The 19,457-nt window shown below is 38.3% G+C and overlaps 1 protein-coding gene across 1 annotated transcript in view; it reads left to right on the top strand.

Annotated features, from left to right (window-relative positions):
- Positions 1 to 749: 749 nt before the first annotated feature.
- Positions 750 to 19,457, top strand: part of RIC8B (RIC8 guanine nucleotide exchange factor B) — a gene marked incomplete at its 5' end in the record, with an annotated part of 33,285 nt that continues 14,577 nt past the window's right edge. The window contains 3 exons of the mRNA XM_009709419.1: positions 750 to 856; positions 12,083 to 12,691; positions 15,763 to 15,857. Of these exons, the coding sequence (XP_009707721.1) occupies positions 750 to 856; positions 12,083 to 12,691; positions 15,763 to 15,857 (811 nt within the window). The remainder of the gene's footprint in view (positions 857 to 12,082; positions 12,692 to 15,762; positions 15,858 to 19,457) is intronic.

Here is a 19,457-nt window from a genome sequence, read left to right as displayed (position 1 = left end):
TCAGCAGTGTTATTGGGAGACCTGTAAGAGAAAGGAAAGGAATTATTTTCTTACCATCCTCACGGATCTAACTGATATTGATAATCCTTGATGGTAGAGTAGATGTCCAAGGCCTTTCTGTGTAATTGTGAGCTTGTGTCATGAAAGGCAAGAGGCCCGCTGATGGACTGTGGAGAATCACTTTTGTTTTTCAGTCACTTGTATGATGTAGCAAGTTGTGTATTAACAATAAAAGAAATCAAGGTTTTTATTTTTTTTTAGAAGCTGTTCATCATGCTTAATCATTTAGCGTGGAATTTTTAAAATGTCATTAAAATACCTGTCTGGTATTACTGCTGTTTTCTTTGACTGGCAGAATAGACTTTGTGTCATATGAGTAATGTTTCACTAATAACATACTTCAGGATACTAACATAGGACTAGACTCACTTCCTGTTTGAAGTGTTTAAGAGGAAATAAGTACTCGTCGTTAGACCATATCTATCTTCTGTTTAACTGTACCAGAGAAACAAATACCTTGGCAATGTGTTTTGGAAATTGCCACAATATGGAAACTGGTAGTTTTTGTAGTAAGGCTTATTTGATTTGTACTACTTATTTTCTAGGCAAGGTTATACGATGCTTGTTCTGGTTAGGGACACTTTAAAGTGCGGTCAAAAGCTTGTAAACAAGAACTGCTCAGGGAAGAACATGAGTAATAAGGTATTTGTAAAACGCAAGACTGCTAAAGTTTTGTAATGGTTTTGCAGGTATTACATACTTAGCAGCTGATGTTCATGTAACAAATGCAAACCCTTCTCTTTTACAGAATCGGACCATTTTCAGATTTGATCCAGCAGATGAAGACAAAAGAAAGGTAAGTAAAATAGGCTTTCGAGCTGCATACGTGCTCTGGTTAGAAGTATAAAAAAGTAAAAGCAGTCTCTTAACTTAGCTGCCATTGTCAAATGGTGCAAGAAGTGATTATAAAGTTCTATTTTAATTTTTGTTTATTCAGTGCAAGAGATATGACAACTACCCATTCCCCTTTTTTCTAAAAGAGAAAAGCAAATTCCCCTAGCAAAACCCCCTGTCTTGAATAAAAGTAGTAACAGAAAAGCCCATAAATAATTTTGTTGGGTACAGATTTGGGATGGGGTGGAGAAGTAGAGTAAAGATACTCTTTTGTATCTACTGAGATAAAAATTTTGCAATACATTTTTCCATTTTTTTCTCTTCTCAGCAGGTAGCAGTATCACAGGTGTATTTCTATGTTAGATACTTACAGAGTATTAGAGATTAAGATAAAGGGATACATACAGAAGAAAGCTATGGAGCTGTAAAGGAGACAGAGCTACAGAAGCCTGTTAATCCAAAGGTAGCTGTCATCAGCGGAATGTGTACTTTGCATGTCAGGTTCCAAAGATGGGAAATGTTTGTGAGTTATAGCATGAAGCTGTACAGGTCTGTCGGGGCTTAACGGGTCCCTTGAGATTCATCAACAGCCTCGAATTTAAAGCTTGGACATTGATATTTTTTTTTCTCTCTTTGTTTTTTTCCTGTTGTTATTTTTATGGCATAATGTGTAATGACAAGACCCTTCCTATCTTTTGTCTAATTAGGTTTTGGGCTGATTTGCATATTTATTCAGAAAATGTTCATTAGTGAATGACGCTGCATGTTTACGCTATTTGTGAAATAAACTCAAAGCTTGAAATCAGAATTGCAAGCTTCCTGCAAGGATAGCTTGTCTCAAATTGGATACACATTGATTCATTCCATGATTTTGTGCGAAATCTAAACTTTTTCAGATATTAAGTCTTTTTCTGGTAGAAATGGGTGGGATGGTAAGTGTCTCTGTCCTTTGCATATACAAAACCATCAGTTATGTGTACTGTGATCTTAAGTTACAGTTCATTATTACACAGATGACTCAAAGACCTCTTAGCTTGGCTTTATCTATGGCTTTACTCAAAGCTGACATTCAGTAATGTGGTGATGGACTATGTGTGTCCTTTCTGATCTACGGACGAACTCAGATGGGATCTTGATTTGATTTTCTTACTGTGTTTGTGTTCTTCCCTCTCTTTCCTCTTTATCCCTTCCACCTCTTTTTAAGTTGAGAATGAGAAAGTGGAAAAGAAAGTCTGGAAAACTGAATGATAAGTAGAGAACAGAGGAAAGGAGAATAGATCAGAAGCCAAATTGGCAAAAGACAATGAGTGTTGGGGGAGTGGGGGGATGTAGGATTTTCTGTGTGTAGGATTTTCTCTGTGTGTGGTTGGCTTTGTGTTTTGGGTGTTTTTTTTTTAACAGCTACTTAACTGCAAATGGTCGATATCCTTAGTATCTGTAAAACACTGAGCACTCTCATCCTTCAGTTAAGGTAAAAAATAAAAATGCTTTAAATTGAAAGGTAAAATAGTACATGCCCTTGCTAAGAGCAAGCTACTAATTTTGGTGACAACTTCAATGGGGGTTGCTTGAAGACTGCATGATGTAGCCTCATGCTAATTCAGAGACAAGTTCCATTTTTTTTGTTTAGTAGTACTAAAGTACACTTGAAGGGATAGTATTTGCAGTTCTGCTATTGCCTTAGAATGATTGCAGGGAGAGAGAGTTTAGACAAAGCATCACAATCCATAATGAAGTCATGTGCTAGACTTGAAGTTCAAGTATGGGGGCAAATACAGAGGGACTTCAGGATTTTGTCTTTGGTTTCTGGTGCTATTGGAAACTTGCCATATAACCTGATGAATGCAATATATACTTCTTGCCAGTCTCTTGCTGCATATTGGGTTTGTTCATGCCTAGGAGTAAATTTGCTTTTAGTTACTTCCTCCAGCAAGCCTCACAGACTTTGTTGTAAGTCATTCATGTCTATGCGAGAGTGCAAGTAAAAGATCAACAATAGCAATGCAAGTTTTTTTCTCTGCCTCACGTCACGGCTTCAGTCAGATCTTAGAATTACAGCAAGGTTGTGTCTATAGTGTAATTGTATTATAACATAGGTGTAACTGTGCTTTATGCTTTTCCAAGTTGGATACTGTTAGGAGAGGACAACCAGTATATAACAGTGACAAGCTGTAAAATATGAAAGACAGAAGGATCAAAACTGTGGCTTGACTATAGAAGCTGAGTAAATTGAGCAGCAAAACTTGTTCTGCCGTATTATGGTTATCAAACCACGGTGCTTGAGGCTGTAAACTATCTAAATCAGCAGTGAGTTTGTAATGCTGAACTCCAGGAGGAACGTAGGCTGTGTCCTCTAGAAGGCGGGAAGAGAGGGAGTGCTATCAAGCTTGTCTGTCTGGGCATAGCCACAGGACTTTAATACATCACAGGATGATAAAAACCACAAGATTGTAATGTAAGCTGTTACTTGTCCTGGTTTTCTTTAATGATGCCTGTGTCTGCATTGCCCTGTATGATGGATGCTATGGATTTAAATCAGCTGGCAACTGTGTTGTACAGTAGGATCTACTCAGATACCAGGCAGATCAAGTTGATGCCATTCCTTCTTAACTTGCCATATACTAATAAAAACTATGAATTTCTGAAAGCTTGTTTTCAGTTTGTGTGTGTAAACAGTATAGAAATTGCCAGCCAGAGGTAAACATGCTCTGGATTAGCAGCTGAAATTAAGGCAGCGTGGTTGCTTCAGAGAAGCTTAACCAGCTCTTAGAAATCTAAAATATTTATTTGTCTCCACCAGCCAAAAAGTCCTTGATAGTGTTTTGCTGGAAAAGGTTGAATCTTCAGAACTGCAACAGCGTGGCATGGTTGACACAAACAGTTGGTTCTTTAGGTCTATGCTGGAATCAGCTCCAGAAAATCAGTATTTGGTAACTTGACTGGGCAGTTATCTTGGAGAGAGGTGTCAGGCATAGGGTCTCCCTCTTGATGTGGCACAGCGGGCGCTTCAGCTCAAGCCTCACATGTCCTAATACAAAAAGTTAAGTTTTTTTAGAACCATTTTCTCATAATTTAATAGCTTTGTTCTCCATTATTTATACCGTGACAGGTCCAAATCCTGCTTCTGAGATAGCAACACATTTGTGCTGTTTACAGGCTTAAAATGGTAGGAAAATCACAGCACTGTTTATGTCCTGGAAATGTCTGTCGGTAGTGATTCCCTAGTTAGCCATGGCATTTCACAGCTGGAAGGAGCGACAGCACCATTTGCCTGGGTGATGTAACAGAAAAAGTAAATCTGTCCAAGTTAGCAAGCAAGACCGACTTTTTAAATTGGATGAAGATGCTGAGTTTGGGGCAGGAAGGAAAAAAAATAAGGAAGCAGCAGCCAAATGTAAGAATATTAATCATAAGCCATATTCTTACCTGAAATGCTAGGGTCTTCATGATTGACATAGTTCCTCTGCAAGTCCTATGTTTTGTCTGCTTCACCTCATGTAGTACTTACAACATCTGGTTTCTACTCTACTGGCTCCGGCTTACTGTGTTGGGTCAGTCCTGTAATATAGATCTTTAAAGTCTGAGATCAGTTTTCTTGATTTATTGTTCAGGTTCAATTTGAACACAATGGATCTAAAACTCAAGGCTTCCTTTAGTGGGAAGAAAATCACCAAAACAGTCTTTTTCCCCCCCCACATTGCTGAATGTTTTAAATGTATTGAAATAGATGATGGTAAATTACATTAGATGTATAATGAGACTTTCTCTCATTAAATTCATGATGTGGGGAGATTCCTTAAGGCTGTGGACTGTACCATATTTGAACTTCGGAAGGATGGAAGCAGTAAAGTCTGCTGATGGAGCAAGATGCTGTCATGCTCTGAATCTCAGAAGAACCTCGTTATTAGGTAGTGCTGTTGACACTGTGACACTTCTGGGAGGTCGGAAGGTTCCTGCAGCCACAAAGGCACAGAATTTTTCTCCTCCCAGTAACTTCATAGCAAGTTTTTAAAGTCTGTTAGGGAGTGTCCTATAAAAATATAAAGCTCAAGCACTCCTGTGGGCACACTGTGTGGTATCTTAGTATTAGTTGTTGTTGTTGTTCTTGTTATTGTTCTGAGTTCACTGAAACCCCTTAAGGGAGTACCAGTCTGCGAGAGAAGAAGAGTTACTAAGTATCCTTCATTAATACTAAGCATTTGTTCTAATTCCCTCTGGTCCTGCTCACTCCCATCCACTGTTTTTCAGTTTTTACATCTCTTAAGGTTTATGTCAAGCCAGTGAAATCCATCTCTCTTTTTAAACCCCTTCTTTCACTGCTGGATTACAGAGGTTATAAAGGGTTCTCCCTCTTGGTTTTCAGTGGGGAGAGTTAAGGAGGGCTGCTGAGAATGCAGCGATGAAGAATTTCACCTTTATGTGTCTCTGAACTAGGTGTTTATTCCACCAGTTCTGACTACAGGGATTACTGTGCGTGCTCCTCACCTTACCTGCAGATTGCCTTCTAGCTGGAGCTCTCCCGTGTTCAAACCTGTGACTTGGACCTCTGCCATGTCAGAGCTGGCAGGCTCCTGCCAAACAGACCAACCTCCTGCTGTCAATACAGGCTGAACGGTGAAGTTTTGAAGTGAAGCAGACTGAATCCTCGAGAAATACAATTGTGCACCTTCGCTTCCCACCCACATCTGTCCACAAAGAGTAGGCAAAAATTGGGCATGGCCTTTTCAGAGGAGGTTATCTAATTGTCCCATTAGTCAACACAGTTGACTATAAATGTTATATAAATGTTGTCTTGACTTCTAGACAAAATGAAAGCTTGAACTAATGTTTCAAATACTCTTGGACTTATTTTCTTACTGCCTTGGATGCTTAACTCTGAAACCTAATAGCAGAAGAAAACAATTATTTTATTCTTTTAATGCTGCTTCTGGTAGCAGAAGTGATCAGCCAACATTCTTATTCAGCAATTCCAACTTACGTGTCTTTGCACCTGGCATCTCTGACTTGCCAACAACATAGTTTCTCTTTGGTTTTCTGCAACACTGATTTGCATAGTCTACTGAAAATATAAGAAACATGTAAAATGCTTAATTTTGCCTTATATGAGAGGGAAAGGGACTTGTGTTTTAAGAGAAGCTTCTGAATAACTTTGAGAGCTACAGAAACTTAAGAGTTGTAAAAATTCATGTGCAGTTTATTGTGGTAACTACTAACCTTCCTTTCATTTACCTGAAAATGGGTAGAGCCTGCTATGAATCCTCATGTTTGTAGTAAAGTAGAAGGTAAGTTTATAGGTAGCAATACAGATGGGGTGGGGTAAACAATAGCAGACCTCTATGACCTGTTGGGGAAATACAGTTCCTTGTGAACTTTGTGTTCGGTGCTACAGTTGATTTCATTAACCATTCTCACCACTGAACAGACACATAACTAGGTTGAATTCAATTAAGAACTTACTTCTCTTGAACCCCTAGGGACACGTTAATTAAAATTGAAATTTGAAAATGGTGAAAAACATGGCTCTGAAGACAAAGTGAACTAGAGGGACTTAAGCCAGTGCAGGAGAAGGAAAGCATTACCTGGTACCACTTAGGATGTTCCCATTCTCCTAAATAAATGATGTGCTCTGGCACATAATATTTGATGAGGACAAAGAAGTGGCAGCTTCTGGTTCACCCGTGCTACAAGAGTGTGCAAGCACTCACTGTTAGGTGTGTGACTTTTCTTTCCCAGCTATTGAAGAAGAGTGAGGAGGACTCATTTGATTTTTGTGGACAATTCTTTAGAAAGCTTGATTTTTGTTGAAGTAAAGCCTAACAAGTGTAGTAAGAATTTCTTAAGTCTGACATGTCCATATTGCTCCCCATGTGCTAATATCACTTGCTGTTCCATCAAGATGGATGTATTTATGCCTTGAAATATACAGAGAAGTCTTAAGAACATCGATCTTGAGAAATGAGTGAAAGGGTTACAAAACCAAGCACACCTCCTATGTTCTTCTGTTGTAGAATTTCTGGTCTTGGTGGTCTTTTCTCGCAATTTAATTACTAATATGCTTGGTCACTGAGGAAAGTGGAAAATGAGAGCAGCATGTATTTCCAAGTCAATGTGAGAACAGGTTGGTTTTGTTCTTCCCTCTTTCTTTAAATTAAACTTTATTACCAAGAAGCTTCCCTCTCCTGGTACCTACAGCATCTATGGCATAATTCAAAAATAAAGGTGCAGAAGAGAAGTATGCACTCTATTTCTGTAATATTTAGCAGAACTTTATTTTTGCCTTTGAATTGCAGCTTCTCTAGCACTGAATAGTCTGTGTCTAAATTAAATGATATATTCAGTAAAGCTGCGGTGTTTGCTTGGATTTGAATACTTGCAGAATGGAGACTATATTCTTTTCTTCCTGCTCTAATCCAAAGGCCTATATAAGTACAGAGAATGATTTACCAAAGAGGAAGAAGCAAATAAGGGGAAATTGTCTCCTTTTCTCACCAAGACATTTATTACTTTGGTGTTGAGAAGCTACAGTAAATTCAGCTGACATAATGTAGCCAAAGTTTAGTGGTCTGTGAATTGGAAAAAAGTGAATATAGGTCAAGTGTGCTTTCTAAACATCTTCAAACACAAAGAGAGGAGGTGGAAAGGGACCTCGCAAGCAGGCACCCCAGGACCAAAGAGCAAGATCATGAAGTACCTTAATTTTGTCAAGCACCTAGTGTCCCCAGCTGAGGTTGAGCCTGGAAAGTATAAGCACCTGCTAATAAGCACTTACAGTGCTCCCCTCTCCACACCCCCACCCCAGTCTAATTAGCCTGTAAACAAAGATGGTGAAAGAAAATTGAAGAGATGATACGTTTGTTCCCAAGGCCACACAATAGGTCTGTGGCTGAGTAAGGAAGAAAACACAGGTCTGTTGTATGTCAGGATATTGCTTTTTCTATAGGACCATGTTGCTTCTTAGCATCAAGCATTTATGCTATCAGGATAAAGGAACAAAATGGATTAATACTCTACTCGTCAAGACAAGATGAGAGATGGGTGTTTCTGGGCTTCCTTTTTTAACATGCAACAAAATTTTAAAATGTTTTACCATTACTCACACTACAGCGTAGACAAAAGGAACAGTGTGTATTGCTCTGTATTACTATTAGCACTAAAGCTGAGAATTCTTGAATTTTAGAGAGTTATTTTACAATTTAAAAAATTTTTAAAAGACTAGAAACTGCCTTGATTCTGTGGAAAAGTATATGAAAAACACTTCTTGCTGTAGCACAACTGATGAAAATCAAACTCCCTTCTGAATGTTGAAAGGATAGAACTCAAAAAAAACCCATTAAATTCATACAGTAATTTAGGGGATACCAATAAAACCCTGAAACTAGGACAATTGTCATATATTTTGTGAAAAGGAAGGTACCTTGCTGTCTGAATTCTTTCACTTGCTTTTCTTTCCAAACAAGTAAATAACATCTGTGCACCTTATTTTATGCCATGCTAATGGCCTACAGGGCAGTAGGAAAAGCACCACCTAAAAAAAATGAAAGGGATAATAATGCTTTTGTGGTCACATCCTTTCCTGTTTCTCTTCTCTCTGCACATCACATCCCTCACACCATCAAGGAGAAAGCAGAAAATGTGCTGTAGGTCTTTTGGTTTTAGTTATCTCCAAGGCAATTTCCTAATAGAATAAATTTTGTTGTCTTGCTTCAAAACTTTCCATGGATAACTCTTCAACTATAATCAGATGCTCTGTTTTTTCCTAAGCTCCTATTGGCGCTTGAGATCGTGACAGTGAACCACTGCTGGCTGGATTTCGGCAGTACTGCAAGTGGTGGTGTTGTAACTGAATGCTGGTTCCTTTAAAATCACTCTTGATGGCTCACTAGGGTCTAACTCCAGAGAATTTGGTCAGCAGTTCCTACACATTTTTCACTTATGTGAGTCTTGCATCTTGAAAAAATTGTGGTTTGCTGTAATGGCTAGGAAGCTCAGTAACCTATTCTTAAGTGCGTGATGGCTTAGTCATTAATCTAGTATACGTAAGACTGTATAATTAATGCTTTTAAAAACAAACTCTAGCCTTGCTTATATTGTGAAATCTTTTACACAGCCAAGGCTTCAGGAACGTGTAGGAAATTAAGCACCTTACAAGCACACCAATGGTTTGGGTTTCTTTAAGTTGCAAGTAGGTTGCTAAATCTCAAAAAAAATGCTTGTGTTCTATTTAGTATCTATCTTTAGTACAGCTGCTCAGAGTTAAGAATCTTCTGTTGCTGCATTTCACTAAGATTTGAAGCCATGAGATGATGGTTTTTATAATCTTTAATTAAATTGCAAGGATAGTCTTCAAATGTATGGAGGGATATAGGCTTCAAATGTAGGCTTCCACCTCCCATGGCAAGTCAGTGGGAGTTTGGTGCCCTTTGGGATCTCCCCTGCAGTGCTTTTGGCCTTTTGCAGTGACACTTCCATAGCAGCAGCTGGGTGCAACTTATGGGGGGGGGGGGGGGGGGGCAGTGCAGAATCAGTCTGAATTTGGGAGGTTTGGTCTCTTTGTAGTCAAATGAGTGTTCAGGTTTTATCTGACTGAGATTAAAGACCAGAGCGCCAGATGCAAGATCTGTATAGGCTCTGCTGCTAACAAAAATTAATGGAATTTCAGTAGGTATTGATCGAATCAGATAATTTATGAAGTGATCCTTGGTATTGAAAATCTTAGAAGAAACCTTCAGCACTGTTAATGAAAAATCAGATATGTTTTTGTGCTGTATTTATTTACTGATAAGGCAGCCTGTCTGGCCTAGTATGTCTTTGATGTGTTCATTCAGCCTCTTGGTTTGGGGAAGGCTGGGAACTTGGCTTCTTCTGTTGTTCATATGGTACTGCTACACAGTTCCTAAAGAGAAAGGAGAGTCCAGTTGGTGAACCAGCTGTTGAATTTGTGTAAATTATTACAGACCACCTTGTAGCAGCTGATGTCAACAAGGAAGACTATAACTGCTGAGTCTAATAGAAATGTGCTTAAACAGGGAAAGGAATAAACTGGCCTTTTCCTGGAGTTCTCTGACCTGTCCCTTCAGTTCTGTGTTGCTCCTCAAAACCAGATTTCACAACTGTTGCTTCAGCTTGCAAAGCAAAGTTAATTGTATGAAAAATTCTCTTAACGATGGAAACAAACTTCTTGTAAGAAGTTGAGCTATGACTGGGTAATTGGACTGGATCTAGACTGGTCGTTTTTTGTTTGCTAGGCATTTTTAAAAAAAAATGCTTCAAAGATGCCACCTTCAGAAATATTTAATGTAAGTCTAGCATACTATGCTCATGTCAGGGGTTTGTACAGATCTGTGGGAGCAGCGCTAGGTAAATGTTGAAGAACTTTGAAAACTCTGTACTGGAGTATCTTTTTCCAGGTACATGTCTATGAAATTCTCACAGTAAGTATGTATATGCCTGTACAGGTGGTCAAATGTGGGTTTTATACTGTTGCAGTGTTTATAATATTCTGACAAAGTTTTCTCATGTTGCCTGTGTGACAGTAAGAGGTGGTGCTCACTCCTTGTTTTCAGACTCTTACTGGATTAATCTAGTCAGGGCTGTGGAGATGTAGTCAAGGTCTTGGTTGTCTGGGTGGTGCTTTTGGGTGGGCTTCACCCCAGGACAAGCATACTAGAAATTGTATTGTGAGTTCCTACTGACTGACTTTGTTTACAGATTGTCTTTTAACATTGTTGAAGACTTGTGTTGTTTTTTCCCTTATTCTTCTGGAGTGTCTGTTCTAGATTTGCTTTAGACTTAATTTTTTTTCTTTAATTTTGGCTTTAATTGTAAGTGATCACAGTAACAAAACTTGCTTGGATATCCCAAGTAGAACTTTTGTTTTGAACTTTGGGTCAGGGTGATGGGCTGCTGTGCTCCCCGCCTTTATGTTGTGGTGGTGGTGAAAAGTGCAATTCCAGAGACTGTTCCCTAAGAACTATTCTCACTTTACTGCTATTCCTATGCTTTTTTAATCACTTTCATATTGACACATACTGCCTGAGACCATGATACGAATTTTAGGTCCTAAGTGGACTTCTGCACTAGGGCTAATCAAGTCAGTTGCTACTCTGGTTTCTTTGGTAATTCATTCGTGTCAATGGTCAAGACACAAAGCTTGGGGGGTGAGAAGGGGGAAGGAACTGTGTCCTGTGAGGTACAATGCAGTTTGTATTGCCACTTATCTGGGAACTTCTTTATAACTATACTTCTGTCTCTGGTACCCACGAGTAATAGTGTTGTTCTGAGCTTAAGGCATAAAAACCCTATGGAGTCCTCCTCCACCAAGCAATCTCTTCTGTCCTGTCTTTTCTCCCTTTTGATTGATCATCTGATTGTCCATTTCTATCTTATAAAATGTAATTCTTTTGTAATTCAGATGTTACTCTTCTGACCTGCCGATTCCTGGAGTGTTGTATTTTCTCATGCTGCATTTATATGATTAATGTTTACCTCTGCAGTCAGGTTGGTATAAAGTGAAGTATTTCGATTTCGAGAACCATCTGTGTTGACAAAGCAGCAGTTTTGCTGGTTTGGTAAAACTGCAACAGCCTAAGTCTTCCAATAGAACTGCATTATGTTTCTGTGTCAGAGGTAGCATTTCTAAGAATCTTACTTAAGATGGGAGAAGTCAGTAGAGTAGATTGAAGTGGCAACACAAATTATAGCTGTTACCAAACATGGAGTACTAATACTTGTATGTTGAGCAGCAGTTATTTTGGTTTGGTTTCTTTTCTCCCAGCCTCCTCACTGAAACAACCTCAACTTACAATTTTGCAGGTACTGCAGGTGTGACTGTTCTACTTTGACATATGTTTAAAACCTTTCATTCCTCTCTAGGCTTGTTACTCTGGCTACTCAAGTTTTTACTCCTGATACTGAGAAAACTTCATAACTGGCAATGGTGGATAGCATCTGCCATTTTGTCTTAATGCGTTTGCCAATGTATTTGGATTGTATCCATGAGGAAAACTGCTTTTGATGATCTTTGGAGGTCTTTTGCAATGGTTTATATTTTGAAGAGCTAATACAGAACACCTAGTTTCTCAAGTCAAGTCAGCTGAAAACTCGAAAGTTACATGGAAGCTTAGCAAAAGTAGTTTCATATTGCCACCAGTATTTTGATGCTGAAACTGTTTTCTTTGTGTTTGTATAGAAACTGTGTGAGGGAATTCTAAACATCCTTGAAAAAGACACAAAAACTTCATGTCAAGTTGCCTGCCTGGAGGCTCTCCGGATTCTCTCCAGGGACAAGAAGGTTTTAGTGCCTGTAACCACGAAGAGGAACATGCAGATCCTTATGAGGCTAGCAAAGCTGGACACTGTGGAAGATGCTTTGGAGAGAGTGTCTGAATTTCCTGTTATAGTAGAAGCTTTAAAATGCCTCTGTAACATAATTTTTAATAGTGCTGTTGCACAGAAGCTCAGTTTGGAACTGAATCTTGCAGCTATGCTCTGCAGTCTTCTGGAAAAATGCAAAGACCGACAGTTCGTTGATGACATTAAATGCTTTGATTTGCGTCTCCTCTTCCTCTTGTCGCTTCTGCACACAGATATTAGATCGCAGTTGCGTCAGGAACTACAAGGGGTGCAAGTTTTGACTCAGGCTTTGGAAAGCTCCCTGAGTGTAAGATGGACGGAGGAATATAAAGCAGCGGAAGATCGTGACAGGCCACCTCTATCTTTGCAAGAGACAGATTGTGCCATTGAGGCACTAAAGGCTCTTTTTAATGTAACGCTTGACAGTTGGAATGTCCACAGCGAGGTAAGGCTTAGCTGAAGTGTTTTTTAAATTGGTTTTGTTTAGCCTGCAAGAGCCAGAACCAGCAGGTAGATACACAAGAGGCAGTTGTTGTCTAAGCCCCAGAGTAAGGATTTTAATACTTAACTTTTGCTACTGTAATTTTGATGGAATATGATTGATTGCATTTTTCAAAATAGCAGCTAAGGTCAAGAAAATTTGTCTGTCTGAATTCTGATTGTGTCATGCATTGATGATCTTGGGCTTTCAAGAGGTGTTGAGTCTTTAATGCTTGTTGCTTTGAGTACCGAAATAACTTTTTTGTTCTTGTTACTACTTAGGCAAAAAATTTAATCCATACATTTTTTTGTGTAATGGGAGAATAGCTTGGATTATATAATGCAAGTTAGAACTGTATGTTTTCAAATAAAAAATGCAAAGAAGACAATTTTGTAAGAGTCTTAGATTTCCAAAAGAAAATAAATGCTGTTCAGTAATAATTAGCTGGCTAGGAAAAACTTTTTAATGTTAAGTGTATCAGATGGCTACATCTCTGGAGATTTTGGACTATAGCAATAGGGTAATAATTAGAGCTGAGAAGTCTCCCTAGTTTTCTTCTGTTTTTCTGGGCATGTTGATAAGCACATCAAGGCTAATTTTTAACAAATACCTCTGAAGAAAGAGTGGTACTGGGTTTAATATCTTTATCTCCCATCCTCCCAACACCAGGTTTGGAGTTAAACGTGATCTTTTAAGATGAGGTCAAGTATGAGAACCAAATGCACTTTCATTGTTATGTCGTATGAATAAGATTTTTCTTGGGTTTTTTGATTATACTATCAGATCTTTTTTTTTTGCTTAGACAAATATGCTTCTATATGTTGCATTCCTATATTTATAAAAAGAAATGATAGGGATAACTTTTTTGTTGAATAACCTGGGTCTGTGCTACAGTAATAGAATTGTATAGGGAATCTTTCTTTTTGGTCCTCATCATACTGTCTCTAAAACAGTGTTGTTAACTTTTCACTGGGCATTGTAAATACGCAGCATATAAAATGAAGCAGAAGTTTACAGTAGTTAAAATTGGCAAATAATTGTTCTTTGTAGTGCATTAGACTAAACAGCAAATAAGACATTAATCATAACATTAAGGAATGTAAAACTTGAGAAAAGTCTGAAGCTTATTCTTTGCTTTAATGTCTCAAGGGTATGCTGAATAAGAAATTCTGAAATTTAAGATTGAAGGGGAGGGGGGGAATCAGAGAAACTAATACTTCAAATTTCAAGGAAAGATAAAGAAAGTGAGGGACTTCTGTCTTGTTTATAATCCTGCCTTTGACCTTTATGAAAAATATCTTTAACTTTGTCAGAGAAAGTTCTTTGTATAGCAAGAGATAGTTTTGGAGATAGAAACCTGAGTGGAGAAAGATTACCCAAAATCAAGCGTTTAACACAGCTGTATGAGTGTTTGCTAGTTCAGAGTTTGAGAAGTATCATCTTTGTGATTGAGTTCTTCTGTGTGGAGGAAATAATGGCAGGTGTTAAGTTGGAAAATGAAGCTGTATTCCCTGTTTGCCTCTTGCGAATTAAGCTCTTGAAATCTGGATCTTGAAGCTGGTATACTCTTAGAAAATACTGGGACTCTTGAGAGATGAAAAGCCCAGTTTACCACAGAAAGGCAGGCTGGAGGTAGCACACAGTTGTGGTGTTACCTGATGAGGTTTTGTGTGGCTACTGCCTGTAGAATGAGGGAGGTTTTGCCCCACAAAACTTTTCCTCCCTAAAGAGCCCAAGCATACAGCTGTCAGGAAAATTTCATTCAGATTGGAGGAAATTCTGGTGTTAGTAACCTTTTTTGTTTTGGTTTTTGGGTTTTTTTGTTTTGATTTGGTGTTATTTTTTGTAATTTGGATGAGAGTTTAAGACATTCTGGGGCAGGAGAAGCTTATTTTATGTTTTGCAGTAAAGCTTATATAGTAACTCTTTACTAAAAGTTCATAAAAGCAAGGACCCTTTACATTAAAGAGCTCTTTAGTAGTTGTAAACTGCAAGCCAGATATGTTAGGTGACATTCTGCTTAGCAAGTATCCCTGTGGAAATATTAATGATCTGTAAGAAGAGTAAACAGCATGTTAATTAAGTGGGCTGAAGATGCAGAATTTGAAAAGATTACAAACAGTAGATGGGATGGAAAATAAAAGGAGAGCAGAGAGGTTAGGAATGTGGGTAGAAAACTAAATGAGATCCATCCTAAGGGGGAGAGAACCATGTGAAACACCAGTATTCAATGACTGGAGATGGTTTCAAAGTAGCAAAGCCAGACAAGAGCTGCAGGTGGTACAGTTGGCAGATTTGGATGCTGATGTTACAAAAGATGCATTGGGTGCTTTGTGCTAGGTCAAACACACCAGAACATATGATGGATGCCAAGAGGAGCTAATGAAAAAGGACGAGGACAATTATACACACAGTTAAATGATTGCAGTTACTGGTGTACTTTTGTGTGGCTGCTGTCTGGTGGGAGACTGGAAGGGGAATTGTTTGGAGAGAGCAAAAGTAGGGCAAATAAGGTTGCTGAGAGTAGAGAAGTTATTAACGAAATGGAGAAGAGGTATCAAGGGAACAGAAGCAAGTGAATTAGAAAAAGAAACAGACTGGGTGGGGGAATAAAACTGTTGGCAACAAAAGGTCTAAATGAGGAGGAGGCAAATTAAATGAAGAACATATGTAATCTAAACGGATGAAGAGGCAGCGGGGTGTAAGTACAGGAAAGAAGATAGTAGTGGTATATTGGGAATAGTGGTATGGAATTGAGCAAATGCTTGTAATGGGGTTGTCTGGTAGTGAAGGCTCATTTAACTGGAAAAAAGTCCCCAGCGACTTTTACAAGGCCTAGTTAAAGGCCAGGATATGACAGTTATGTTGCATTAAGCATTCAGTGAACTCTAAGGTACAGTCCTTTTATTGATAGGGATGGATGTTATGATCTAATAGGTATTTTCCATCTTTAATTTTTATTGTTCTAGTGACCTGAAACCCCCACTTGCAATCTTCAAAATGAAAAAATATCTTCATAATTTATATTTATATAGAATGAATCTCATCAATTTCGTTACATGGCTGCCATCCTTCGACACTGCTTATTAACCACGGGCCCTACTGAAGACAAAACTGAAGAGTTGCACAGGTTGGTAGAATTGCAGAACCAATCTATTTTAGGAGATTATTACTTTTTTAAAAAATAGAAGAAAGTTACTTTGCCTAAAATCTAAAGTGGAAATCTCAGAAACAATGAAAATTATTAATTTTGAGTAAAATATTATTAATCTTTTTGATGAAAGCTGTTTTCCTGAAATACTGTTCAATCATGTCCACTACTCCAGAGAGAAAGTGGCTGGCAAGATTGTTATTTTTAATTGATAATGATGAAGCTGACCTTTTTGAAATCTTTTTTTTTGTATGTGTGTGTAACTGAGGATGAAAATACAAGTTCTAGGGGTAGTGCAAATTGAAGTGGAATGCAACTTCTGTTGTTTTGCACAGAAACTGATGGAAAAACTGCATTTTGAGATTTTTGTATGTAGCTTTTGGAATTCTGATGGATTGAGATGGAAGTAACAAGTTGATATTTTATCTCCAATAGTACTAGGCTGCTTTATTAGAAGTACAAATACCAGTTCCCTGGTAATAATCCTCATTTTTTTTCAAAGATGAGTGAATCATCTTGCAGCTTTAGGTACACTGGGTTTTGTTTCCTCAGTCCTGCACTCAACTGTTTGTTATGTATTTGCAGCCAATAATTCAATCAAAATTAAGAGTATTTTTAGTGAGGTGGTGGTTCTTTGTTCAGCGTTACTCTTTTTTTCCATGACACTCTTATTTTTATCTAAGTAGGTCAGCTGTTCACAGGGCCTGACAGTACAGTGGCTTCAAACACTATCCCATGTTATCTCTCAGCAATGAAAGTTAGTTTTGCCATTTTCTTCTTCAAAGATGTCTGTATATCTAAGTGTAGGATCTTTTGAAGATCTTTTACTGAACCAGCAGTCTCCGGGAAGAAGGATACAGCTTTTCACACCCAGCAGTCTTGAAAGTGTTCAATGAACTTGATTAAAATCTTGGAAAGCTCTTAGAGATCAACAGTCTTAGTAGGTGAACACTCAAATCCTACATCAGAGCCCTTCTCAGTTGGTGCAGACTAGTTTGGAATAATTTAGGATACCGCTACAGTAGTTGCCATGACTGAAGTTAGTGCTGAGTGTGTCCTAAAAGGCACTCAGAGTTTTCTCTTTGCTGCTGCTTATGGTGAGTGTTTTGTACTCCCATCCTCCTTTAAGGGAGGGACTGATGGGAACAAGTTCCCCACTGCTGGGAAAATTGAACAGATCTGGATAAATGCAACAACTACAAGAAAACAGAGATTGGCCTTAATGCTAAAGGCATTCTTGTTCAGGAATCTGACTAGTCTAATCACCCTATAAAATATGTCACCCTATAGAATTTAATTATCTTGTCCTATTGCAAAAGGATGCATGTTATGCAGGTCCTTTAGGTTTTAACTTTTGCAGACACTTGCAGATGACATCCAAAAAGGGCTTTACACATAGAAGTAGGCAGCTGTGGAGAATATGTAATATTGGTGTGATTTCTGTCCTTGCTTTTTCAGTCAGAAGGAATATTTTGTGTAGAGATGCTGCCCACATGGACCTTATGGAGACACCAAGTCAAGGGAAGGATTCTCCCTTATTCTGAGAAGGGGAAGCAGAAGAGAAATGAGGATGGTTATCACTGGCTTGTGTCACTTCAGTTGTTTCTTTTCTCCATCAGGCTTAGTATAGCACTACTTCAGTCTTTCTGTTATGCTGGGAAAATAAATTTCTCCCTCTGTTAGCTAACTGTACCTAGTTTGTTTAGCTCAAGTTGGTAGAAGAAAGTATGCAAGTGTAGTATTGCTGCATGTAGTATTTGACCTTGATTCATGTCATACTCAGGGTTTTTTTCAACATGTTAGAAGAGCACTGCAAAGGTTTTGACTTTTGTGATTCAAATATTTCAGCCTGTTTGCAAAACCTGAGTTTTGTCTTTGAATGCTACAGGATGCAATAAAAGCTGAATAATTTAATACGCTTTTCCACCAAGATTATTCATCACAAGGCAGGTCTGGAATAGAAAAGGAATAGTCAAACTAATGCCCCTGCAAATCATCAGAAGGATCAGGAGCCTGGATCAGAGGGCCCCACTTCAGTACCATGATGTATTTGGTCAAGCAAAACTTTCATTCCTGATAGGAGCTTCAATAATGAATGAGTAAATTTGTGTTAGCGGTCTATAGTTAACATAGCAGAGCTAAAAAAATGAGGCTGTGTCATTATTCGGGCTGTTCAGTGTGCTGGACTCTGACAGTGCAATCTTTATTGCTAGAGGTAAGGTGTGAGTTGGCAATTGTGAAAATGTTAAAAATGGAAAAGAAATACAAGCAGTCTTGAATGCGGAATAACCTTTACAAAGCATCAGGGAAGCATATTTCTTGAAATTGCTGATCACTTGCTCTTCTTTAAGTTTGTATATCTGCAGAATGTAAGACGCTTAAGTGAAGGCTTCGGGCAGCCTGTTAAAGCGTGTTTGCTGTAGGAATGCTTGTGCTCTGAATGTGTAAGTTGAGGATTTATTTTATGCAAGCATCAGGTGTTGGATACATGCCCTGAGCTGTGATGTATTGATTGTCAGTGTGACTCTATTTCTAATAAATATGCAGAAGTTACATACAAAAATATCTTAACTAATTTAGTACCTGGTATTGTTGTCATTATTGTGGTTCTGTCATGTCATTACTTAACGTTTGAATATGAACAGCTTAAACCACCACATATTAGAGTGAGTGCCGTTTTTGCCCACTAACAAGGTTTTAATCAAGGCATTCAGCAGCTCTAAATAGGCCTTTGCTTCTGAATTTGCATATCAGGAGGGGGCTGGGAGCATGAGTGGGTGGATGTCATGTCCCAGTGATTAATGATCGCTAGGAAGCCAAAAAGGGGAGAGTAATATACGCAGTATTTCTACCCCCTGGAGTAGGAATGCAAACACTATTGTGCAGATCTGTGCATAGTCACTGACTTCCTGGTAGCTGGAGAATTTCATACACTCCTCTACCACAAATAAAACTGTCAGTGGAGTGACAAAGATCAGAAAGCTGGGCTTCATTTATTGAAAAGAATAGCTCAGACACAGTGATCCAGAAAATTAATTTTGTAGGTGTTTGGGAACTTGGTTGTTTAATAAGAAACTGGTAAAAAGAAAACTTTTGATGAAAGGCCTGAAGCCACCGAATATTTGTTGAATTTCAGTCTGTTTTGTTTCTGACTATTCCTGAATTATTGGAGAGGAATAACTTCCATGATATAAAAGACGTATCCTAAACAGGAATTAGAAACAAAACAAAGAGAACAAGCTTTCCAAAAAGTAGAAGTTGTCTGAATTTCAATTGCTAAAAGAGCAAAAGGGAGATGGCACAATGTGGAACAGCCACCCAGTCTGATCAGACAAAACCAGCACATTTGTTAGAAATCCTGTTGTGTTTGATTGCCATGATTTGCTTTCTCTTTTCCTAATTCTTTGTTAGAATTGTATTAATAACATAAAAACTGAGGGCAGCTTCTAAGTAGATATTATTAAAAGTGTTAAATTGTTTGAAAAGTTTTCTCTATTCTTGGAACACTTGGCCAATCCTTGAAACCTCCGTGCTCACAGTTTTGTTGATAGCTTTGAGGTCTGTGTATGTAAGCCTAAA

The sequence above is a fragment of the Cariama cristata genome, unplaced genomic scaffold (genome assembly GCF_000690535.1).
Source record: "Cariama cristata isolate BGI_N322 unplaced genomic scaffold, ASM69053v1 scaffold11931, whole genome shotgun sequence".
NCBI lineage: Eukaryota > Metazoa > Chordata > Aves > Cariamiformes > Cariamidae > Cariama > Cariama cristata.
Note: the sequence above shows the minus strand (reverse complement) of the source record. Positions and strands in the feature narration are given on the sequence as shown.